Source organism: Aotus nancymaae, unplaced genomic scaffold (assembly GCF_030222135.1).
Source record: "Aotus nancymaae isolate 86718 unplaced genomic scaffold, 86718_ANA_hifiasm-v0.15.2.pri h1tg000016l, whole genome shotgun sequence".
NCBI classification, from domain to species: domain Eukaryota; kingdom Metazoa; phylum Chordata; class Mammalia; order Primates; family Aotidae; genus Aotus; species Aotus nancymaae.
Window position 1 is genome coordinate 585658 of NW_026988428.1, and position 26952 is coordinate 612609.

The 26952-nt window shown below is 38.3% G+C and overlaps 1 protein-coding gene across 1 annotated transcript; it reads left to right on the forward strand.

Annotated features, from left to right (window-relative positions):
* Positions 1–4100: 4100 nt before the first annotated feature.
* DEPDC4 (DEP domain containing 4) lies at positions 4101–25595 on the forward strand. The gene is given in 8 exon segments (XM_064376826.1): positions 4101–4233; positions 12835–13012; positions 15328–15554; positions 16202–16233; positions 16236–16342; positions 16430–16559; positions 19451–19534; positions 25340–25595. Coding segments are annotated over 8 exon segments (924 nt in total). The 3' UTR covers positions 25373–25595.
* The last annotated feature ends 1357 nt before the right edge of the window (positions 25596–26952 follow it).

Genomic DNA, 26952 nt, shown 5'->3' on the forward strand with positions numbered 1-26952 from the left:
AGACCACCCTGACCAACACGGTGAAACCCCCGTCTCTACTAAATATACAAAAATTAGCCGGGCATGGTGGTGCGCACGTGTAATCCCAGCTACTCCAGAGGCTGACGCAGGAGAATCGCTTGAACACTTGAACACGGGTGGCAGAGGTTGCAGTGAGCTGAGATGGCGTCACTGCACTCCAGCCTGGGCAACAGAGCAAGACTCCATCTCAAAAAAAAAAAAAAATTTACTGGGGTAGGGAGCAATGAAGAGTAACTAGGAATTATACATTTCTTTGTGGAATGATGCAATGGTCTGAAATTAGATAATAGTGATGGCTGCACAACTTCGTGAATGTACTAGAAAATACTGAATTGTACACTTTAAAAGGGTGAATTTTATGGCATGTAAATTCTATATCAGTAGTTTTTACTGTCTCCAATTAATTAAACAATGAATTTATATGTGCCCATTATAACAATTCAGAAACACAGAATAAAAAATAATGTTAACATGACTGGTCTCAAATGAAAAAAAACATATATTAAAAAATGAACATCCTCCTTCATCAGCCACATTACAATCCTACTTTCCCAAGTTTAGTCGTTTGAAGTATATTCTTCCAAATCTTTCTATTTATTTACATACATTTGTATGTTGGTTGGGAATTCATGTTTACCTTACCTAAGTAAGATAATAATGTACAAGTTGTTCTGCTCGACTCATTTTTAAAAACTTTTTGTTTTTGGTTTTTCTTTTTCCCTACTTAATGAGCTCCTTGCACACTGTAAACATAGCTCTACTTCATTCTTTTTAATGGCTGCCAACTATTCTATAGTAAGGGTACACCATGGTTTATTTAACTGTTTTCTTTTTTTTCCAGGTAATAGACTGGGTTTTTTGTTTGTTTGTTTGTTTGTTTGAGATGAAGTCTCACTCAGCTCACTTGCAACCTCCACCTCCAGGGTTCAAGCAATTCTCCTGCCTCAGCTTCCCAAGTAGCTGGGATCACATGTGCATGCCACCACACCAGCTCAATTTTTTTATTTTTATTTTTAGTAGAGACAGGGTTTCACCATGTTGGCCAGCCTGGTCTTGAACGCCTGACCTCAGGTGATCCATTTGCCTTGGCCTCCCAAAGTGCTGGTATTACAGGCATGAGCCACTGCACCTAGCCAGCTGTTTTTGTTTTTAATTGAGACAGGATCTCACTTTGTTGCCCAGACTAGAGTGCAGTGGCACAGTCACAGCTTACTGCAGCCTCGACCTCCCTAGCTTGTGATCCTCCCACCTCAGCCTCCTGAGCAGCTGGACTACAGGTGCACACCACCGTGCCCTGCTAATTTTTTGTATTTTTTATAGAGTCTCCCTGTGTTTCCCAAGCTGGTCTGGAAGTCCTGAGCTCAGGCAGTCGTCCTGCTTCAGCCTCCCAAAGTGCTGGGATTACAGGCATGAGCCACTGAACCTGGCCAGTAATGGACATTTTTATTGTTTTTAGGTTTTCATTATTTCTCAGCGATTTTTTTCTTTTTTTGTGCCCATATTTAATTTTTTTCTCTTTTTTGGAGAGTAAATTATTCAGCATGTGATAAGGCACACTTTTTTTTCATTATGCAATATGTCCATATAAGATAAGGCACATCTTTATCTAAACCCCTTAATCGAGAGCAACAGTGAAAGCATATTTTAGAGTCCAGTGTCTACAGTATTTGGTAGTTTTGCTTTATAATTTAGATAATTGGGTTATATTCAAGTATTCAAGTAGGGATGTGACCCTCTGTTTCATCTTTCAGCAATTTTTTTTTTTTTTTTGAGACTTAGTCTTGCTCTGTCACCAAGGCGGGAGTGCAGTGGCACGATTTCTGCTCACCACAACCTCCACCTCCCGGGTTCAAGAGATTCTCCTGCCTCAGCCTCCTGAGTAACTAGGATTACAGGCACGCACCACCATACTCAGCTAATTTTTTTATTTTTAGTAGAGGCGAGGTCTCTCCATGTTGGCCAGACTGGGCTTGAACTCCTCACCTCAGGTGATCCGCGCCCCCCTTGGCCTCCCAAAGTGCTGGAATGACAGGCGTGAGCCACTGTGCCTGGCCTCAGCGAACTTTTTAAACAGCTGGTTTAAATAATAAAAAAAAATTATTAGTTTATTCGGTTCCTTGCCATGATCTCCCTAATGAAGAGCTTACCATTGTTCAAAAGGACAAAAAGAAAAAGAAAAGGCAAAGAGCTTGGTGAAGCCACAACTCTGTAATAATCAATACTCAAATGTATTTGCATTCCTTTTAAATGTGCCCTAAAATAACATTCTTGAAGATTAAGTATAGCTAGTAGTTAACCATGTAATAAGGGTATATAAGTTCACATAATAATATATTTCACATCAGTAAAGCAAGTTCCTAGGTTTACTGTGTTTTTTGGCAGACCAACATGGTACAACTTAGTAAATATACTATAGTTTATGTAAGATGCAAGATGACATGTAAGAAGGCTATTAGCGGCAGATATGCCTTCAACAAGCTAAAGATTGTCAAAACTGAAAAATTCGCATATTTTTGTATGATCTGAATTTGTTAGAAATGTATATTTAATTTTTTTCAGGATGCTCTGGTCCTTTTCAAGCTACTCAGCTATGGGAAGGTATTATTCACTCTCTTCAGGCCCAAGTGGAAATAAAAAGAAGGAGGCATCATTTAAGAACATACAAAGACTGTTTTACTGGTTCTGATGCTGTGGATGTGGTCTTAAGTCATCTTATGCAAAACATGTGCCTAAGTAGCAATGACATCTCTCGTCTTAAAGGAGTTCATCTTTGCCAAGTTTTAATGAATCACAAAGTATTTGAATTAGTAGGAATGAAGAAGCTTTTCAAAAATGAAAAGGAATTGGAATTTGAAGATTCCAACAATAGTCTCTACAGATTTCTAGGCAATAAATCATCTTATGATCATTGCAAAAGACAAAAGGATGCTGAGAATGAGTTCACTGATGAAATAAAAGCAAAAGAACCTTTAAGGTTAGTGTTATCTAAGATACTGTAATATATATAGTTTCTTTATACCCTAGAAGAAGTATATTGAACTAAACTCAAATGCTTATTTTGTTTTTTTCAGAAACCAATAAAAGAAATATCCATGTAAAAATTAATCCATTTATGCATTTCCTCTAAAACTGGAATGATGCAATAGTCTGGAATTAGATGATAGTGATGGCTGCATAACTTTGTGAATGAACTAGAAAACACTGAGTTATACACTTTAAAAGGGTGAATTTTGGCCAGGCAGGGTGGCCCACGCTGAGGTGAGGCAAACAGATCACTTGAGATCAGGAGTTTGAGACCAGCCTGGCCAATATAGCAAAACCCCGTTTCTACTAAAAATACAGGAGTTAGCAGGGTGTGGTGGCAGGCACCTGTAGTCCTAGCTACTCAAGAGACTGAGTGAGGCATGAGAATCATTTGAACCTGGGAGGCAGAGGTTGCAGTTAGCCAAGATCGTGCCACTGCACTCCAGCTAGGTGACACAGAATCTGTCTCAAAAAAAAAAAAAGGTGAATTTTATGGCATGTGATTCATAGCTCAGTAGTTTTTACTGTTTCCAATATAGCAGCATCTGCTGCTGTAACCAAAAATATATATTATTCCTTTTCCTTTACAACATTTTGTTTTCCTTAGAGCAAATACGTTTTTGTTTTCTGTTTTGCTTAGTTGTTGAAGACATTATCAAATAAATTTTTCAGAACTTATACCAGAAAAAACTATGTTTTCTAAGGAATTGATATGCTTTCTAATTTTGAAAAATGACTTAGCCAATGTACTAAAAGCCAAGGTTTTCTGGAAACTCAGAGCAAAAATTTTCTATTCCATGATAGCAACTATGTTAACCTTAGAAGTAGCACATGTGCTTTTTTTCTTTATTTAGAATTCTAATTTATCCTCTTTTGGTGTTAGTCTATTAAATGAATTATTTGCATCTTTTATTGTAAGTTGCCTGAAATCCTTTGTGGAAATAGAGAATGTATGAATAAATTTTAATACATTAATTTAAATGTGTATTTGAAATTTTGGTCTTGTATATAATGAAAAGAGTCATGTATTATTTTTTAACAGACCAGAATATGAAATGATTTCAAATCATCTAGCACAAGAGATTGGTGAGGAAAGAACTGAGGGACTTATTCATACAATAGATGGGAATCCAGCTTTATTTCCAAATATCACAGTTCAGAAACCTTTTCTCCGGCTTTCAAAAGAGGGTAATTTATTTTCATTACTTGTAAGGAAGAGCTAACTTTTAAAAAATAGGTTCTTGCTAGCAATTTCAAGTGCACAGCAAAATAGAGCAGAAAGTACAGTTCCCACATACCCCTTGTCTCCACTCACACACAACCTTCCCCATTATCAACATCCTGCTCCCAAGTAGTACATTTGTTATAATCAATGCATCTACATTAATACATTATCACCCAAAGCCCGTAGTTTAAATTAAGGCTCAGTCTTGGTGTTGTACATTCTATGTGTTTATATGAATTTTTGATGAGATATATCTGCCATTATAGTAACATAAAGAATAGTTTCACTGCCCTAAATATTCTCTGTGCTTCGTCTACTCATTCCTCCCTTCTCTCTAACCCCAGGCAACCACTAATATTTTTGCTGTTTCTAAGAACTGACGTTTTAAAGGTGATTTAGGTAGTGTATAAGTGTGTTGACTCCCTGCTTCTCTTCCCTGTAAGAGTTTCCTTCTGAACAGCAATTACATCAGATATGGCAGGTGAGGCAATATACATCTAGTAACACTTAATTCATTTTTTACAATGACCCTGACCAGATTAACTGGAGGTGATATAGTCTATACCACAAGAGAAAACATACAGACTCACCACAGTCCTTAGTATTTGTACTGTAAGACCATCTTCTTATGAGTGTATCCTTTGTCCACTGTATAAACTCCTCCCAAACATCTTCCTGCTCCTTCCCTTTCTCAGAACAAACTAGCTTGACTACCTGTTGCACCACTCCTCTTTACTATTTTACTTCCTCTGCTTGTGTTTTTCTCCTTAAAATGCCACTAATGGCAGAAAAAAGAGCCCCATAGCCAGGGCAGTTAGGAGAGATATATACAAAATTCATTAATGGCCCTTTACTCCATTTGGTCAAACCATGACAGAAGCAAGACTAGCTGGGAGAGAGATCCAAGATGGCTGATCAGTAGCAGCTTGGGATTGTAGCTCCCAGTGAAAGCGCAGAGAACGAGAGGATGCCACACTTTCAGATGAATTTTTGTTGCTCACGGACCAGAAGATTCCCAGCGGAGGAGCCCCACGGGTCACCAGTGCGACTCTTGTGGCCGGCGCGGCAGTTTTGCCGGTGCCTTGGTGTGGCGGTTCTTGGTGCAGAGTAAGCAGGACTGGGTCCCCTTTTGTCCAATGTTTGGAGCTCCAAGAAGGTAGAGTCGCCTATTCAGCTGATTGAAGGACGGACTCAAGAAGGGAGCCAGACTGGAGATTCCAGGCAGAAAAGCACCATCAATCTTAACACCACTGTTTTGGCCGGCGCAGTGGATTGCTCAGATTTCAGCGCTGGGAATCAACAAGATGGACGTCCACTCAGAGACCTAATTAGAAAGTCGGTAATTACAAAGATGACAGATGGATAAATTTATAATGAAGGGAAGAAACCAGCCTAAAAAGGCAGAGAATGCCCAAAATCAGAACACCTCTCCCTCTACAGGGGATCACAGTTCCTCATCAGCAACAGAACAAGGCCTGATGGAGAACAAGTGCATTCCATTAGCAGAAGTAGGCTTCAGAAGGTGGATGATAAGAAACTTCTGTGAATTAAAAGAAGTTGTTCTAACTCAATGCAAAGAAACTAAGAACTTTGAAAAAAGGTTTGACGAAATGCTAACGAGAATAGACAATTTAGAGAGGAATATAAGTGAATTAATGGAGCTGAAAAACAACACAAGAACTTGGCGAAGTATGCACAAGTTTTAACAGTTGAATTGATCAAGCAGAAGAAGGGATATCAGAGGTTGAAGACCAACTTAATGAAATAAATCGAGAACACAAGATTAGAGAAAAAAGGATAAAAAGGAATGAGCAAAGTCTCCAAGAAATATGGGACTATGTAAAAAGACCTAATCTACGTTTAATAGGTGTACCTGAATGTGACGAAGAGAATGAATCCAAGTTGGAAAATACTCTTCAGGATATTATTCAGGAACACTTTCCCAACCTAGTAAGGCAGGACGATATTCAACTTCAGGTGCTACAGAGAACACCACAAAGATAGTCCTCAAGAAGACCAACCCCAAGGCACATAATCGTCAGATTCATTAGGGTTGAAATGAAGGAGAAAATACTAAGGGCAGCCAGAGAGAAAGGTCAGGTTACCCACAAAGGGAAGCCTATCAGACTTACAGCAGATCTCTCAGCAGAAACCCTACAAGCCAGAAAAGAGTGGGGGCCAATATTCAACATCCTTAAAGAAAAGAACTTTCAACCCAGAATTTCATATCCAGCCAAACTAAGCTTCACAAGTGAAGGAAAAATAAAATCTTTTGCAAACAAGCAAGTCCTTAGAGATTTCACCACCACCAGGCCTGCTTTACAAGAGCTTCTGAAAGAAGCACTACACATATAAAGGAACAACCAGTATCAGCCTTTACAAAAATATATCAAAAAGTAAAGAGCATCAACATAATGAAGAATTTACATCAACTAATGGGCAAAACAGCCAGCTAGCATCAAATGGCAGTATTAAACTCACATATATTATTATTAATCCTAAATTTAAATTGACTACATCCCCCAATCAAAAGATACAGACAGGCAAACTGGATAAAAAGCCAAAACCCATCGGTATGCTGCATCCAGACTCATCTTACATGCAACAATACACAAAGACTCAAAACAAAGGGATGGAGGAAGATTTACCAACCAAACGGAGAGCAAAAATAAATAAATAAGTAAAAAGCAGGAGTTGCAATTCTCGCCTCTGATAAAATAGACTTTAAAGCAACAAAGATCAAAAGAGGCAAAGAAGGACATTACATAATGGTAAAAGGATCAATGCAACAAGAAGAGCTAACAATCCTAAATATATACGCACCCAATACAGGAGCACCCAGATATATAAGACAAGTTCTTAATGACATATAAAGAGACTTAGACTCCCACACAATAATACAGGGAGACTGTAACATCACATTGCCAATATTAGACAGATCAACAAGACAGAAAATTAACAAGGATATCCAGGACTTGAACTCAGACCCGGAACAAGTAAACTTAATAAACATTTATAGAGCTCTCCACTTCAAATACACAAAACATACATTCTTATCAGTACCACATCACACCTATTCCAAAAGTGACTACATAATTGGAAGTAAATCACTCCTCAGTAATTGCATAGCATTTCATAGGTTTAAATGAAATATTGGTTGGCTGCTTGTTTGTTATTTTCTTCCCTTATTCCTTCCTGTCTCCATTGTTAACCACAATTATTGGCATAAAAGAGGTTTTCAATACCCATTTTTAGACTGCATTCTAGCCTGGGCAATAAAGCAATACTCCCGTTCTCTCTCCTTCTTTCTCTTCCTTTTTCTTCCTCTCCTTCATTCTTTTTTTTTCTTTCTCTCTTTCTTCCTTTTTCTTTTTTCCTTTCTAAAAAAAAAAAGTCCATCTGATTCTCTACTTTTACTTTTTAAGAAATTCTGCAGTTTCCTGCTTCTCAGGAATAATCATCCTTTATAAAATACTGAGCTTGGAACCTGTAGCAGAGGCATTGTGTCATTTTATTAAATGTGTTTTCACATATTACTGTTCTTCAGTTCCATCATATTCTTTCCAAAGAAACAAACAAAAAAAAAAAAGACTAGCCATGACTTGCACAGTGGAGGAGTATGATTTATCAACAATAGTTAACATTGGCATGTTAAGGGAAATACAGGGTGCCCAAAAAAAGGGTGTAGAATGAGAAGAGGAACTAAAAGAAAACTCTTTTATTTATTTATTTATTTATTTATTTATTTATTTATTGAGACAGAGTCTTGCTTGTTGTCCAGGCTGGAGTGCAGTGGCTCAATCTCAGCTTGCTGCAACCTCGGCCTCCCAGTTTCAAGCGATTCTTCTGCCTCAGCCTCCTGAGTAGCTGGGACTACAGGCGCTCATCACCACACCCGGCTAATTTTTGTATTTTAGAAGACACGGGTTTTCACCATGTTGGTCAGGCTGGTCTTGGACTCTTGACTCAAGTGATCCACCTGCCTTGGCCTCCCAAAGTGCTGGGATTACAGGCATGAGCCACTGCGGCTGGCCATTGAGACACAGTTTCACTCTGTCACCCAGGCGGAAGTGCAGTGGTGTGATCTCAGCTTATTGCAACCTCCCCCTCTCTGGTTCAAGCGATTCTTGTGCCTCAGCCTCCCAAGCAGCTGGGACTACAGGCATGTGCCACCATGCACAGCTAACTTTTTTTTTGTATTATTAGTAGAGATGAGTTCTCTTACACCGTGCCTGGGCATAAAAGAACTCTGAGGAAGACTGATATTTAGAGGACAAGCAGAAGGGTCCCCCAAAAGTACAGTTTTTTTTTATTACAAATGAAAAAATAACTTCTCCCATTATTTTTCCTTGAGGTTATGAGGTACCGCTAGAAATTCCTAACTAAAAGTGGATATAATTTATCAGTAAAGGTCAGGGCGCAGTGGCTCACACTTGTAATCCCAGCACTTCGGGAGGCCAAGGCAGGTGGATCACCTGAGGTCCAGAGTTCAAGACCAGCCTGGCCAATATGATGAAACCCCATCTCTACTAAAAATAAAAAAATTAGCCAGATGTTGTGGTGTATGCCTGTAATCCCAGCTACTTGGGAGGCTGAAGCACAAGAATTGCTTGAACCCCAGAAGCAGAGTTTGTGGTAAGCGGAGACTGCACCATTGCACTCCAGCCTAGGCAACAAGAGCGAAACTCCATCTCAAAAAAAAAAAATTATAGGTAATAATAATAATTTCGACTTGTATTGGACCTTTCTCTGTGCTAAGCAGTTTGTTATGCATTTTGTATTTATTATCCACGATCTCACAGTAGCCTGTAAAGTGAAGGGTAAACTTGCTTTTTTTTTTTTTTACATTATACAGGCACATAATGTAACCTTTTAAATAGTTGTACCAGTTTTGTTACAAAAAAAATAGCAGTTCCCTACCCTTTCATTCCCTCCTCCCCAGACACAGCCATTTACAGCTAATATCTATAAATAGCATGCCTATATAGTTACTTTATGATTTTTCAGCTTTAGGCACATCCATTAATTTTCTAAAAGGGAAAATGGGGATTTATGTATCTTTCCCTCCTTGCATCTATCTTACAAATACTTCCTCATGCCCTTATCTTTTAATATAATTAGATTACTTTGATTAGAGCAATACGGCATGTTTACATTATTTTGGCCATAAGCGCTTTTTAGAGTCGAGATATATAATAAACCATCTGTTGCTAAAACCAAAAATGTATATTATTCCTTTTCCTTTACAACATTTTGTTTTCTTTAGAGCAAATACATTTTTGTTGTTTGTTTTGCTTAGTTTTTTGCAGTCATACACATTTTCACCTACAAACGCTCCAACACTTGTCCAAATCACCTGCTGGGATGCTCAGGTGTATCAGGTATTTTATCAATTTCATCTTCTTAGAGAAATCCCCTTCACAAGATTTCTAAGGTCTCAATCATGGGCTGACTGCCCTCTATGCTTGGTGCATGGTTGTCATCCTGGGATCTCCCTTCACCATGATCATGGGGATTACCTTTGCCTCTCTCTTATGTCGGATCTCCTATGTCCTGTCTTCTGTGCCTTTTCTTGTTTACTGCTCATTTTAGTGGCACACATTTTCTAGTAGTTTCCTGAGAAAGGGTACATGGGAGATATATATATATATAGATATATATATATAGATATATATATAGATATATATATTTTTTTTTTCAGACAGAATTTTTCTCTGTTGCCTAGACTGGAGTGCAATGGCGTGATCTCGGCTCACTATAACCTCCGCCTCCTGGGTTCAAGCAATTCTCATGTCTCAGCCTCCCGAGTAGCTGGGATTACAGGCACACACCAACACACTCGGCTAATTTGTATATTTTTAGTAGAGACAGGGTTTCACCATGTTGGCCAGGCTGGTCTCAAACTCTTGGCCTCAAGCAGTCTGTCCACCACAATCTCCCAAAGTGCTGGGATTACAGGCATGAACCACCACACCTGGTCTGAGAAAATTTTTTTTGTTTGTATTTCTGAAATTTTCTTTATTCTAGCCTCTTATTTGATTGACAGAATTCTAGGCTGGAAATAATTTCTCAAATAATTTTAAAGGTATTTCCCCATTGCCTTCTAGCTTCTCGTGTTGGTGTTGCAAAGACAAAAGCGTTGCAGTTGGCTATGATATGAAGAAAAAAAAGACTAAAGCCTTTCTGATTAATGATACTATGTGTCTGATTTGTTCCCCATCTCTATTCTGAAACTTAGAGTCTTCTCATTGTCCCATGCTTTCTGAAATTCCGTTTTTTTTTTGTTTTTTTTTTTGAGACGGGGAGTTTAATTCTTGTTGCCCAGACTGGAGTGCAGTGGCGTGTTCTCAGCTCACTGCAACCTCCACCTCCCAAGTTCAAGCAATTCTCCTGCCTCAGCTTCCTTAGTAGCTGGGACTAACAGGCATGCACCACTATGCTAGCTAATTTTTGTATTTTTAGTAAAGATAGAGTTCCTCCATGTTGCTCAGACTGGTCTCGAACTCCTAACCTCAGGTGATCTGCCCACCTTGACCTCCCAAAGTACTGGGATTACAGGCGTGAGCTACTGCGCCTAGCTGCTTTCTGAAATTCCAAAGTAATATGCTTTGAGGTAAATTTAGTTTCACTTACTGGGCTGTTGCAATCTATAATTTTTTTTTAAATTTCATTGGAGATTTTCCCCATTTTTCCCTAACTCTGTTCTAATTCCAATCTCTTATTCAGATACTGGACCTTCTTAACTAGTTCTCTAATTTATGTATATTTTTCTCTCTTATTGTTCATAATTTTGTTTTTGTTTTTTTTTTTTTTTTGGTTTGTTTTACCTACTAGGAAGTATCTTCAAATTTATCCTCCAATTTTCTTATTTATACCTAAAAGCACTTTTCCTTTTTTTACTTTTTCCTAAAAGCACTTTTAAGTTCTCAGAATTTCCTTTTGTGTGGCATCCTGTTTTTGTTTTATATTTGCTTGTTTTGATTACCTTTATGTCCCTGGCACTTAGAACAGGAGTTTGAGGCTGCAGTGAGCTATGATCATGTTATGGCACTTCAGCCTGGATGACAGAATAAGAGCCTATCTCTCTGTCTGTCTGTCTGTCTGCCTATCTATTTATCTATCTATCTATCTGTCAATTTTAGAATTTCACATGAAATCTCTTATTTTTATACGTTAATTTTCTTCAGAGTACTTTATAACCAAGCAAATCATGGCTCTGGGCCAAATTTAGTTCACAGGCCACTGGCTTGGGAGCTCTGCAAGAGACTTATAACTGTTGCTTTTGTAATTCTGTTAAATTAAAGGAAAACAAGGCTGGTCAGAGTGCAATGGTGTTTACAACTAATTGATCACAGCCAGTTACAGACTTCTTTGTTCCTTCTCCAGTCCCACTGCTTCACTTGACTAGTCTTACAAAATAAAAACAGACCAGGTGCGGTGACTCACACCTGTAATCCCAGCACTTTGGGAGGCCAAGGCTGGCAGATCACTTGAGGTCAGGAGTTCGAGACCACCCTGGCCAATTTGGTGAAACCCCCATCTCTACTAAAAATACAAAAATTAGTCCAGCGTGGTGGTGCATGCTTGTAGCTACTAGCTACAAGAGCTACTCAAGAGGCTGAGGCAGGAGAATCACTTCAGCAGGGGAGGTGGACATTGCAGTGAACTGAGATTGCGCCACTGCACTTCAGCCTGGGCAGAGTGAGACTCTGTCTCAAATAAATAAATTAATAATAAAAATAAAGGAAAAACAAAACATTAATTATGATCTGATGGTTAGGGTGATGAAAAATGTAACAGGAATGACTGGAAACTCAAGATAAAATTAACCTAATACTGTATTTTAGTTTAAAAACAATGAACTACAATGGTCTGTGGTGCTATAAATAGATAAATAATTAGTAATCTCATATTCTCTTAGATGTGTAATAGAAGTTATAAGCATGACTAGTAATTTTTATATTTGGAATTAACCTAATGTTGGTCTTAAGAGATAGATAACATATCTTTATAATCAGCATAACAGAAAATAAAATTAATATGGCTCATAACTCTGATGTTTAAGATTAATCTTGAAAAATTATAATATAACAAATGGAAATTATCTAAGCATTAAATTAACCCATCATATCACTACTGAACTTGTTTTGCTTTTTTTTTTTTTTTTTGAGATGGAGTCTTGCTGTGTTGCCCAGGCTGGAGTTCAGTGGGGCGATCTCAGCTTACTGCAACCTCCGCCTCCCAGGTTCAAGTGATTCCCCTGCCCCAGCCTCCTGAGTAGGTGGGATTACAGGCGTGTGCCACCACACCCAACTAATTTTTGTATTTTTAGTAAAGATGGGGTTTTACCATGTTGGCCAGGCTGGTCTCAAACTCCTGACCTCAGGTGACCCACCCACCTCAGCCTTTCAAAGTTCTGAGATTACAGGCCTGAGCCACCTCGCCCGGCATAATTTTGCTTTTGTATTATTTAGAAATAGAAAGATTTTATAATATTGATTGAATGTGTATGTTTTACTTACCAATCTTGATCATTGCATTACTTTCCTTTTTAAGTTATAAAGATGTTTGGAAAAAACAAACATTATTATGTATTCTTCAATTGATTCACCTTCCATTCTTGGAAAATGTTTTGAAGCCTCCAGTTAAAACACAAAATCTTCAATTAAACAAAGAGGAAAATCTTGTTATCACTAACACTTGCCTAGACAGAGAACTTACTCCAAGCTTATGTCTACCCAAGTGACTGACCATTTTTATTGTCAAATAACTTATAATTAAACAGTTTTTTCACATATTTGCCCTTGGTATTTTAAGATGTGAGAAAATATTCATATCATAAGCTGATACCATCTCTCTTTTATAAATTATCACTATAACTCCTCATTTGATCTAACAAAGAAAGCCATTGGTCATGACCTATAAGAAGATCATTGGAAGTCAGAGTGGTTTGGTTCATATGAATTCATTTATATGTCAATCGTCTTCTCCCTACACATCCAAAATTTTGTCATTTCCATTTTATGACCCTAAACAATGTAACCATCCCAGTTTCTACCAGCTTATTTTTCCCTGCCCTAAAAGAATACATAGTCCACACGATATACATGAAAGAAAAAATTATAATCCAAAGAGATTAGCCCTATCATAAAATCAGCCTAATTTGTAGATAATAGATTCAGGGAACCCTGAATGAGGCTCCTTTCCCTTTTACTCCCAACTCGAAGCTATTTCTCACTTCTGAATAAAGCAGCTGCTGGAAACTATAGGTATTAGACCTTAAGTACTGTTGGGATTCCAGCAGAGAGAACCGATACAGTGCTTCCTCCCATGTAAGCCAAACAAGAAGGTTAGACACCAAGGCTAAGGACCAGAAAACTTCAGATCTTGTGAAGAGGTTAGTGATCAGAGACCTCTGGACCCTCTTAGTCAATTGTGGTCCTGTTCGCACATGGCAGATTTCTCTTATTCACAATAGGCCAAGAAAGACCCAAACAAAGGGATGTCTTCCTGCCCTTGAGTCAGGGATAGTATAGGGATACCAAAAAAGAAACAGGATTTCTGCAGGTGCCTCTGCAGGAAACTCACAGCAGCTGGTCTGCCTTAAAAGAGGCGGAAAGGGCAGGTTTTCTGTAAGAGAAAAGCAATCAAACTGTCATTAGTCTTTTCATCTGCAATACTAGGATCTAGAAGATAATGAATCACACATATTAGGCAAGATGTATATTAGGCATCTGTCAGAAGGAAAAAAAAGGAAAGAAGGGCCAAAGGGCCTGTAATCCCAGCAATTTGGGATGCTAAGGTGAGAAAATTGCTTTAGGCTAGGAATTCAAGACAAGCATGGGAAACATGGTGAGACCCTGTCTCTTAAAAAAAAAAAAAAATTAAAAATTAGCTAGGCATGACAGCACATGTCTGTAGTCCCAGTTGCTCAAGAAGTTGAGGAGAAAGGATCACTTGAGCCCAGGAGCTGGAGGTTACAGTGATCTATGACTGTGTCACCGCACTCTAGCTGGGTAACATAGGGAGAACCTGTCTCATATTAAGGAAGGAAGGGAGGAAGGGAGGATGGGAGGGAGGGAGGGATGGAGGAAGGAAGGGAGGAAGGGCAGAAGGAATGAGTCAGGAAAGATATTTGAGGATTGTGAAGAATTCAGGCCAGGCATAGGGGTCCACACCTAAAATCCTAGCACTTCGGAAGCCCAAGGCTGGTGGATCGCTTGAGTCCAGAAGTTTGAGACCAGCCTGAGCAACCATAGCAAAACCCTGTCTCTATAAAAAATACAAAAATTAGCCAGGCATGATGGTACACACCTGTAGTCCCAGCTACCTGGGGGGCTAAAGTGAGAAGATTGCTTTTTAGCCTAGGAGGCAGAGGTTGTAGTGAGCCAAGATCATGCCACTCTACTCCAGCCTGGGCAACAGAACAAGACCTGGTCTCAGGGAAAAAAAAAATCAAAAAAAGGGGATATACTATTAAGGGAAATTATAATAAATACTAATCTCTCTTGGCAAAACCTAGGGGTTGGGAGGGCAGCAGATATGGAAAACGGAGAAATAAAGGCCTTCCGAAGGAGTCACTGGACGGCGGGGTAGTGACAGGACCTTAAATTTCTTATCTTACTGGGGTGGGCAAATAAGAAAGGTAAGACAATATGTGGTGAAGTAAAAACTACATCTAGGTTGGGGAAATATTTGGTATCTTATTTTCAAATAATAATAGAACCATATGCATCTCATTGGAGCAGGAAAAGGGAAGAGAACTACTAATAAAATTATAAATAAATAATAAAGTTTTCACTAAAAATTATTTTAACTTCGTGAAAATAAAGATCCATAAAGGTGTGTGGTGGTGTTCAGTAAGGAATACAGCCGTTCTCATATAGTCCTTCACTCATCCAGTGAAATGTATTGGAATGCTTCTCTCAAAAAATAATTTATTCTTTAGATTTATCTAGCTTAAATTAGCCAGATTGTATCATGTTTTATCTGACAGTGCATGTAGTTAAATGGAAATGTTAACCATTGATTTATTTTGGTTTGCATTTTCCCTCCAGGATTGATAACTGGCTTATTGCAGCAATTGAATGCTTGGAGTATTTCCCTAACCAGTTGATGGTTACAGCTAGTCAGCAGTTAATGCAAAACAGAAATGAAGAGACAAGATTGAACATTCAGAAGAAGATACTCTTTGATGTCATAGCAAAATACTATACACAAGAGAGAGAGTGCCTATTAACTGATGAGTATCTTGATATTCATTCAGGAATTATTGAACTTTTAGGTAAGACAGATGTTTATACTTTAATTTTCGGTGTAATGAAACATTTTTAAAAATACAAGTTGAAGTAGAAAATTGTGTATACTATATGAGTATTACATTTTAATATTTTTCTTCTATGATGTTAAGGTACTTCAAGGAGTCTTTTTTTTTTTCACATCACTACTATTGCCTACCTTTTAAATTGTATTATCAAATGTAACTAATATAGTATAGGGCATAAAGCTAAGGCAGTACATCACAGGGACATCACAGGGACATTCTAAGAAATATGATATAGTACAAGGATTTAAGAACTGAGGTACCTAGAAATACTAACTTCTGAGTTATTAATTTGCTGACCTTTAGCAAAATAAAAATTGAGTGACATAATATGTCATTTTTTAGCTATGTAAGTGGCCATATAATTTCAGGTTAAAAACAAAATACTGTTTGATAATTCTGGATGTAGTTACATTGGATATTACATAGAATTATATAGATAATTTCCTATGTGTTTATAATATTCCATAATAAAAAATTTTTAAGTATAGAAAAGAATTTGTAAACCAATACAACATTGTAGCATTTTAATTGACTACTAAGTAAATACTTACTATACTCTCCATTTTTTATCCCATGCTTTGTTTTCTTTGTAACCCATGTAACAGAAAATGAGAAAAAAGCAGAAGCACTTGAAGCAATACATAACTGTATCTAAGATTGTTGTCACCGAACATTAGAGAAGAATTACAACGGCTACTTACTTTTATGGCTATGTCATCACAGCCCAATGCCTACAAGTTGCAAAAACGGGAAAATTTTTGCAGTAAGTTTTACCATCTTTTTGCTATTTTTTTCTTTAAAAACCGTTTATGCTAATGTTAACCTTTCTGTTTACAGTATGATAACAAAACAGTGGTCCTGAAAACTCTTGCCAAATCAGTTTTGCAAACCAAATCATTATGAAAAGTGCAGGCAGAACAGCTTGTCTGGTTTCTACTGGAGTATCGCTCTGAGCTCTTTGAGGTATCTCTGGCATTTTGCCTGGGCACATTTATTACTAACCTATTTGTGTCAAGCAAAAAAGCAAATCATTCACTTAGTAAATCATTTACTAAGTATAATGTGCAAAGTTTAAGGAAATGCTGACTCCCCACACCCACGAAAGAATAGGAAAAAGACTTAAAACTATTTTGTTAGCTGGGAACAGTGGCTCACGCTTGTAATCCCAGCACTTTGGAAGGGTGATGTGGGTGGATCACTTGAGCCTAGGAGTTGGAGACTAGCCTGGGCAACATAGCAAAACCCCGTCTATACTATATATAGTATATATATATATAGTATATATATATAATTCAATATATATGTATTATATATATATTTCATATATATATATTAGCCAGGCATTGTGGCACACAACTGTGGTCCCAGCTACTAGGAAGGCTGAGGTGAGAGGTTCAATTGAGTCTTTGAGGTTGAGGCTGCAGTGAGCTGTGATCACACCATTGCACTCCAGCCTGGGTGATAGAGTCAGAGACCCTGTCTCAAAACAAAACAAAACACCCAGGAGTAGCAGTAACATTAGTAAAACATGGTCATATTCTTACTATATTTTGAAATGTTTTTGAAAAATTTTTAGCCTCACTATTATATTTCAGTGCCGGACAATAGTATGAATACTTTTAAAGGTGTTATTTCTTCAAAACCTCTATAAAGAATTTTCTTTCTTCTGTTTTCTGGCTTAAAAATGTGTCTGGGTGGGCACAGTGACACACATGCCTTTAACCCCAGCTACTCTGGAGGCTGAGGTGGAATGACTTGAGCCCAGGAGTTTGCAACTAGCCTGGGCAACATTGCAAGATCCCATTTTATTTAAAAACAAATTTTTGTCTTATGTCATAATGAAACATATTGATCCAAATTTTGTAATAGTTCTGTCGACCTTAACTGAACTTTTTTTTCCATTATTTACAAGAAAAAGATGGTACTAAGTATATACAATAGAGGCAGTTCCCATTAATGTTAAACATTAAAATATGTTTCATTTATGAATTTTGAATTCATGTTATATAAATGTTTAATGTGACAGTCACTAAACTAAAATTCTTATATGTAGTTTTTCTCATATGTAGTTTACCTGCTAAAATGGGTCCCAGATTTCAGCTAGCAATTTAGAAAGAACACTTCCTCTCTTCTCTCCTCTTCCATACTACTCAGCCTCTCTGCTTTCTTCTTTCTCACTCTATCCTCTCCTCTACATAAATGAATCTGCCTCTTTCCTACACATGGTACAGACATTAGGAAGGATTGTTTTTTCATCTTCCTATCTCCCCCTTCATGTCAAAACTAGCAGTGTCATAAAGAAACATACTGCTTCAGGCAGGGTGCTATGGCTCATGCCTGTAATCCCAGCATTTTGGGAGGCTGAGGCAGGTGGATCACTGGAGGTCAGGATTTTGAGACTAGCCTGGCAAACATGGCGAAACACTGTCTCTGCTGAAAATACAAAAAGTAGCTGGGCTTGCTGGCAGGCACCTGTAATTCCAGCTACTTGGGAGGCTGAGGCAGGAGAATCGCTTGAACCTGGGAAGTGGAGGTTGCAGTGAACAAAGATTGCGCCACTGCAATCCAGCCTGGGCGACAGCGTGAAACTCCATCTCAAAAAAAGAAAAGAAAAGAAAAGAAACATACTAGTTCAAATTTTGTAGCAGACCACAAAGGGAGAAAAGGAATTTGACATGGGCTGGAGGAAGTAGGGGTATGGGAATCAGGAAGCAGGGAGAAGGTCCCTGGTGGTTGGTTTCTAGAGGTTAGAGGCTAGTGTATTTCAGGGAGGCTGAGGTGGGGATATTTATGATAGGGGCTCTCGAACATGCCATGCTTGTTCCTGTTACAGGGCTTTCCCTTTGCTGTCTACCTTTGGCCACTGCTTTCACTCTTAGCCTCTTACCCTGCTTTTTGTTTTCATAGTGGTGCTTATCATACCTGAAATTATATGTATTTGCCAACTTTTTTGTTAAATTGTCTTTCTTTCCTACAAGAATGTAACTTCCCATAAATTTGGGAACTTGATCTACTCATTCATCACCTATGACAGTACCTGGCACATAGAAATCACTTGCTCAATTTTTATTGAATGACAGATTGAATTAATGGGGACAGCATCATGGCTGGAAAGTGGCAGGACAAATAGAAGCTAATGAAAAGGTAGCTGGTGAGCCGGATGAAGGAGCTATCTAGAAGTGAGCTTCGGGATTGGTAGGGATAGGGCATGCCCTCTGCAACAGTATTAGTCAAGGGATTATTCTCCAGATATGTGTAGTAGCCTGGGATTACCTTTGGTATAACCAAATTGGAAAAGGAATATAGACCTATTTTGTTGGTTTGGAGGTTTTTGATGCTGTTATTAGGGACAGGATCTTGCTCTGTTGCCCAGACTGGTCTGAAACTTCTGGACTCAAGTGATCCTCCTGTTTAGCATCCCAAAGTGCTGGGATTACAGGTATCAGCCACCACACCTGGCCTATTTTTCTATTTTAAGAGAATAATTTTAATGTATTTTAGAGCTACTATTTACATAAGGACTATGTAATTACAATGTGAGGTTATTTAAATAAATGCTGTAATTGAAGTACAAATAATTTTTATTGTTATAGGAGAACATTTCCCTAATGATGGGTTAGCCTAATTTTAAATATAGTACATACATGAAAGCAGAAAATAAGATTTTAAAAGTGCTAAAAAATTTTCAAGAATTCATAATTCAGAGGCCTTTTGCCACCCACCCTTTCCACTCATCTACAATCCTTTCCCTCCACTCATTGGTCAAAAATACTGAGATTTTTTTTCTTTCTATGTTGAAATCCTGGCTAGAAAAAAATCATATTAAATATTTGAAAATACCTGTTTTTGTGTAGACACCAGTTACTTTATTGGATCTGGTTAGTAAGAAACTTAAGAAGCTTCTACATGGAGAAGATGCAGATGCCACATCAGATATGGATTCCAGCTTGTTTCTCCTTTATCCTTAAGTGACTGTTGTGGCCAAATGAGTTGGGAAGGCATCAAAGATGAATATGTAATAAATATATATCAAATGTTGTAAAAAGTGGTTACAGTAAGGTTATTATTATTATTTTTAGTATCTCCAGGGCAAGTTCTTCTCTAGTTCTTTTTAGAAACCCTTTGTTTATTTATCTTTTCTACTAAGAAGGCAAGAACCTTGTGTCTCTCACTGCTGCTCCCAATTCTCACCTCCCCTTCAATTATCACCCACGTGCCTGTTTCTTTGCTCCTGAGCTCTCTGTGGTGTCTTTTTCTGACTCTCTCAGATTCTTTTTCTTGTTTTCATCCTCTCTCCCTTGCCCCCTTCTTTTCTAGGGAAAGGATCAAATTTTATAGAAGGGCAGCCTGACCCCCAGTTGGATAGACTCCATGATTCTTTTCACTCAGTGTCTCTAGGCAATTGGTCTCATTCTTTAACATAAAATTGTTGAAAACTATAAAATATTTTTAATCCAAATTTATTAAGACTGTCACACAGAAAACAAGATAGCCTAATAGATATATCTGTGAGTGCCAGCACCAAATTGTCTGGACAAGGCATTTAACCCCTTTTTGCCTCAGTTTCCTCAACTACCGAATGGGAATGATAATATCTATCTCATTGTGTAGTTAAATATTTAATATTTATATGATTAATAGGATATTATTCTATTAATATATAATGCTGGTTATAATTAATTATGATTAATATATCTGAATTAATATGATATTAGCTGACACATATATTGAACCCTACTATGTGTCAGACACTGTGGTGAAGATTAACATAGATTTATGAAATTATTTAATTTTCACAATAATCTACTGTATGTAGGCATATTAATATTATTTCATTTTATAGGGGAGGTAACTGAAGCTTAGAGAGGTTATGTAACCTGGTAAACTAGAAAGACACGTGACCTTCTTTAAAAAAAAGTTTCAAGGGTTGTGGAAGGGGGGGAAATGTTTCAAAGGCATTATTAATTGTTGAAAAGAACATTTACAGAGGAGGGTATAAGTGTACTTGCTTGAATTACTTGGAATTTCTCAGCTAATAGATGCCATTTTATCTCATTCCCTTCTTTGAATACAGAGTATATGGCAACAAGTATGTTGCCACATGCATCCTGTCTATATGATGTAATTAAACAATGATACGAATGAAGTATTCTGAAACTAGTAGTTAGAATCTTTTGGATTAATTTATTCTTATCTGGCTAATTTCAAAACAAACATTAATTGACTGCCATTACTGCATTAGCTTTCACATTCAACTTTTCATTACTTTTGACTTTTGAGGAAAACGGATGGATTGTCAGCATTTTACTCTTTATTTCTATTCAACAATATATGCTAGGCAGGGCCCAGTGGCTCAGGCCTGTAATCCCAGCATTGTGCAAGGATGATATGGGCAGATCACCTGAGGACTTCGAGACCAGCCTGGCCAACATGGTAAAACCCTGTCTCTACTAAAAATACAAAAATTAGCCAGATGTGGTGGTGCATGCCTGTAATCCAAACTACTTGGGAGACTGAGGCAGAAGAATCACTTGAACCCGGGAGGCAGAGGTTGCAGTGAGCCAAGATTGCGCCACTGCACTCCAGCCTGGGTGACAGAGTGAGACTCCATCTCAAAAAAACAAAAATAAAAACAAATACACTAAGGGGAGATTATGAATATAAATGTTTTTGCACAATGCTATGTGCTATAAGCACTTGGAAAGTAAAGCGTTTTCTGACAGTATTTTTCCCTAAATAGCTTACCTATTTTATCTCTTCTTGAAGCTTATCTCTTACTCAGTAAAACTGTGAGAGTATATCAGTAAACCACTTAAATTTTTAGATTGTCTTGATGTTTTGTATTATATGCTTTTTTCTCCATAGGTTATTTGAAATTCATTTTCTTTTGTTTTCTTTTTTTTTTTGAGAGAGAGAGTCTCACTCTGTTGCCCAGGCTGAAGTGCAATGGCGTGATCTCCACTCACTGCAACCTCCACCTCCTGGGTTCAAGTGATTCTCCTGCTTCAGCCTCCCAAGTAGCCGGGAATACAGGCAAGTGCCACCATGCCCCGCTAATTTTTGTATTTTTAGGGAAAGACAGGGTTTCCCCATGTTGACCAGGCTGGTCTCGAACTCCTGACCTCAAGTGATACTCCTGCCTCAGCCTCCCAAAGTGCTAGGATAACAAGCATGAGCCACTGTGCCTGGCCTGATTACTTGAAATTCATGAATATTGATTTAAAATGCTTCTGACAGCCAGGATTTTCTGTCCATCTATTCATTCAGTTATTCACTTAACATTTTTTGAGTATTTACAGTTGTGTCAGAACTTGTATAAGCACCACAAAATGCAAAGATGTGTAAGAGAATGCCCCTGTTTGCTATAAGCTCACATTCTAACATTCAAAATGACTAGCACATAGTAGATGTTCAATAAACATTTCTTGACTAAATTCAGTCAAACAGTTGAATCAGAGAGAGCCATATCAATGAATCATAAAAATCTGACAGGGAGATGTTCAAGCCAGAGGAGATGATGGAAGCTTGGAGGAGGATTACCTGACCACCTAGTCTGAGGGAATCAAAGCTTTAGAAGAGATAATGCCTAATAGGAGTCTTAAAGAATAGGAGTTTAAGGAATTAGAACAGTGTGAGCAGAAACAGGTAAGCACTAGAAACAGCAGTCAGGCAAGAGACAAAGCAAAATGAAACAAAAATGACAATAAAAAAAATATAGCCAGGCACAGTGGCATATGTCTGTTATACTAGCTGCTTGAGAGGCAGATGTGGGAGGATCGCTTGAGCCCCATAGGTCGAGGCTGCAGCGAGCCTTGAACATGCCACTGCACTCCAACCTGGATGACAGAGTGAGATTCTGTCTCAGAAAACAAACAAAAAACAAAAAACAAAAAAATTAAAAATTAAAATAAATAAATAACTGCAACCAGGGAGGTAACAGAAATTGAAACTAGAGAGACTGATTGGTATCATCTCATGAAGGGCCACATTTAGCTACCAAGGAAGTCTCTAGGCAGTTGGAAAGGCATTAAAAATTATTTTTAAGAAGCTGATATGACCAGATGTGTATTTTAGATAAAGCATGCTGACAGCAGTGTAGAGAATGGATTGACGCGGGGGACTGGAAGCAGTCATGGTTAGGAGACTACTATGACAACACAAGTGAGAAATTATGTAGGCTTGCACTATGGCAGAGGCATGAGGGATGAAGAGGAAGGAACAATTTGAGAAATATTTAGGAGGTAAAATTGGCAACAGTTGATTTCACTTGTTGGTTAGGAAGAAAAGTGACTTGGCCAGACCCGGTGGCTCATGCCTGTAATCCCAGCACTTTGGGAGGCTGAGGTGGGGGGGATCGGTTGAGGTCAGGAGTTTGAAACCAGCCTGGCCAATATGGTGAAACCCCGTCTCTACTAAAAACACAAAAATTAGCATGGTGTGGTGGGGGGGTGCTTGTAATCCCAGCTACTCAGGTGGCTGAAGCAGGAGAATCACTTGATCTTGGAAGGTGGAGGTTGTAGTGAGCCGAGAGCTCATCACTGCACTCCAGCCTAGAAGATAGAGCAAGACCCTGTTTCCAAAAAAAAACAAAAAGAAAGAAAAGTGACCCAAATATGAATCTCAAGTTTCCAGGCAGGGTGACTACCACCAATTCAAATCGAAAAATAGAGAAGAAGAACATATTTAGGGTGATGATGGAGTCTGGGGCTTTTGATTTAAAATAAGCATGGGGCCAGGCACAGTGGCTCATGCCTGTAATCCTAGCACTTTGGGAGCCCCAGGCAGGCAGATCACGATGTCAGGAGTTCGAGATCAGCCTGGCTAACATAGTGAAACCCCATCTCTACTAAAAATACAAAAATTAGCCAGGCATGGTGGTGCGAGCCTGTAGTCCCAGCTACTCGGGAGGCTGAGGCAGGAGAATTGCTTGAACCTGGGAGGCGGAGATTGTGGTGATCCGAGATCATCACATGTTGGCCAGGATGGTCTTGATCTCTTGACTTCATGATCTGCCCACCTTGGCCTCCCAAAGTGCTGGGATTACAGTTATGAGCCACTGCGCCCAGCCTATGTTATTTCATATGTGAGATACACACACACACACACACACACACACACACACACACAGTGTGAGGGGAAGGGGAAGAGAGAGAGAGAGAGAGACCTCTGCCTGTGGGTGGAAATTGAGATCATTTACAGTGTGCTAGGTAAAAGGTCCAAGGATAAAACTTTAAGTGACACCAGTAGTCAAGGGGTGAGAAAAGAGGAAACTACAAGTGAGACAGAGAAAAAAATGTTAGGAGCAGAATGGGAAAAAGTCATGCCCATGGAGCCAAAGAAATATAACATTTAGGATGGATGTTTCCTTGTGTCTGAAGATCAGAATAGACACTGAATATGTGCAGCCAATTAGAGCTGTCTTAATCGTCTGAGAGGCAAAATCCAGGTTGCAGTGAGATGAGAAGGAAGGAATGGGTAGAGAAATGAAGAGTGGATGTATGATGAGAAGTGGAAGAGAGGAAATGGACAATAACCAGGGCAGTGCAAGGTCAAGGGAGAGATTTTAGAATACTGATCTGCTGAGAGGAAGGCATCAGAAGAAAGAGGATACTGAAAAAAAGAGATGCTGGTGGAGGCAGGCCCTGGAGGCGGCGGGAGGTCATTAGTTTGAGGGCATAGAATCAAGGGTTTTCCTGGAACAGGAGGAGGGATTTTAGGGTAAAGGTGAGTGTATATGGATGTAAATAAATGTGTAGCACACATTTATGTATGTAAATAAATATGTAGCCTACATTTAGGTAGGAAGTTGAGGGATACTCTTAAGTAATGAATCCATTTTCCTTGGTAAAGTAGGAGAAGACCATATTATCTGAGGGTTTCCAGGGGGAGCTCTGAATGGATGACATGAGAAGGGAATAGTTTGAAATAGATGGTTAGGTGATGACTGGGGGAGTTGAGAAAGTTCAAGTACAGGGATTGATGAGTAATTCTGAACACCACATAAAGCAGGAGATTCTAAATTTTAGTAGTACCAATTGGACAGTATTTTTTTTTTTAGCACTTACAGTATCCTCCTTTTATCTGTGGTTTCACTTTCCACAGTTAGAAAATAAGTGAGTACAGCGCAATAAGATATTTTAAGAAAGAGAGTCCACACTCACATAATTTTATTATAATATATTGTTATAATTGCTCTGTTTTATTGGTTATTGCTGTTAATCTCTTATGATGCCTAATTAATAAACTTTAATATAGGTATGTATATATAGGGAAAAATATAGTACATATAGGGCTTGCTGTCACTTGCAGTTGGAGGCACCCACTGGGGGTGTTGGAATGTAGCCCCTGGGAATAAGGGTGAATTACTATATTTCCTTGAATATTGGAGTGGACACAGTAGATGAGAGCATTGATTAAAGCTGGGATTTTGCTTCATCGCGTGTTGCAGAAGGATAGGTGTGCAAGAGAATTAAGGACACATATTGATGAAGCAGTGATTCAAGTGTTCAGATATGTGTTGGACTCAGGATGAGAAAGAAGAAATGCTAGAAGAATGCTAAAAGTGGCACATTAAGGTTTCATGTTCTGAGATTAAAGAAAGTTGACAGAGAACCAAAGGCAGCATAGAATAGTGGTGAAGACACCAAGCCCCAGGAATGGACAACCCTGGGTTCAGATCCTAGCTCAGCTACTTTCTAGCCATGTGAACAAGCTTTTATTTCTTTATGTGTAAGGTAACAATAGCTGAAAATAATAGCTACATACCTACAGCTTAGGATACTGGAGATTTAATGAGAAAAAATAGCAAAAGGTTGCTATATGGTAAGCATTCATGGTAAGATATTATTATTATATGAAAGATGTAGATTCTGAATAGAGAGTTGAGTATAGGAGCTTAAGTTTTCAGAGGCAGTGTAATTCCAGGGTATTTCTATAGGTGTGTTTAGAAGGTTATTATAGTGAAGATATGCAAACAAACAAACAAACAAACAAACAAAACTCCCTGATACTAATGGCCTTCAGGATTTCAAACTTTGAGAATTGCTTTGGTGAGTGTGAAGGCTCAAATGTCTTCCTCTATAGATCAGCATAGGTTGACTATACATGCTAAGACAGCTCACAGAGCAGTGTGAAAAAGCAATGCTGTAGAATTCTGGCATTCTTTGTTCATGTTTTGAACATGCCTCTAACTGATTGGCCATGTCACTTAAATTCTGTATGTATTTCTCTTGAAACCGGGATACTAGTTTCTTGCTTCTCTTGCTTCTAGTTACTTTAGAGATCAAATAATGTATGTAAAGTAACATCATATATGTTGTACTAAAGTAAAAGCACCTTTGAAAGAAATTGTGGAACAAAGAAAGTCTAGGCATAGGTAACATACCAGAAGACTGGTTTGGATAAGTACAGGTCAATTGGTTTTTTAACTTGCTTTTCCAGTGGTACTTTTTTTTCTTTTTTTCCTTTTTTCAGGCTTTACATTTTGCCAACCCTTGACGTACAAGAAGTTTGAAAAGCAAAAGGGAAGGACAATTCAGTATCTGCACCAGTTGGCTCTTGAGATTAATAGTAACCCCAGCATCTCTCTAAAATGAAAAAAAAATTAATTAAGGGAATTTCAGAAACACCATCCAGAAGCTTTGAATTAACATTTCTGGTACAAGAAACTAAAATTTGTAAATATAAACAATTCTCTGGTGGTTTCTCAAATTGCCATAATTATGCTTCAGGGAAAGCATAACCTCAAAGGATTTTAAGTGTCTTATTTTTTGTCTTTATTTTGTAGAGACAGGGGTCCCATTATGTTGCTCAGGCTGGTCTCGAACTGTTGTCCTCACGCCTTGGCCCCTTAAAGTGCTGGGATTATGGGCATGAGTCACTGTACTTGGCCTTTATTTTATTTTTATAAGGTGTTGATTTTAATTTAATCATGTTTAAAATATATTAAGGAGTTTTTAATTTTAAGAAGGAATACAAGTGAGCCTTCATGTTTGCTGATTCACTTAATTATTATGCTGCTAAAATAGCTTCATAAATGTACTGCTATTATTAGGGATCTAGTACAGTTAATTTCCTTTTTTTTCCACAGGAAAGGAACTTTTCATACACGAGCTCTCTGAAGAAAGCATGCACTTTCCTTAGTATATGATTATTTTCAAGCAACCCCCTTAAGCTGCTGTAACTTAAATGACTATGAACCATTGAAATAGGGAAAGATGCATGAAGTTGATTTTTTTTTTTTTTGAGACAGGCTCTTTCTCTGTCCTAGGCTGGAGTGCAGTGGCACCATCTCAGCTCACTGCAACCTCCGCCTCCCAGGTTCAAGCAATTCTTCCTGCCTCAGCCTCTCAAGTAG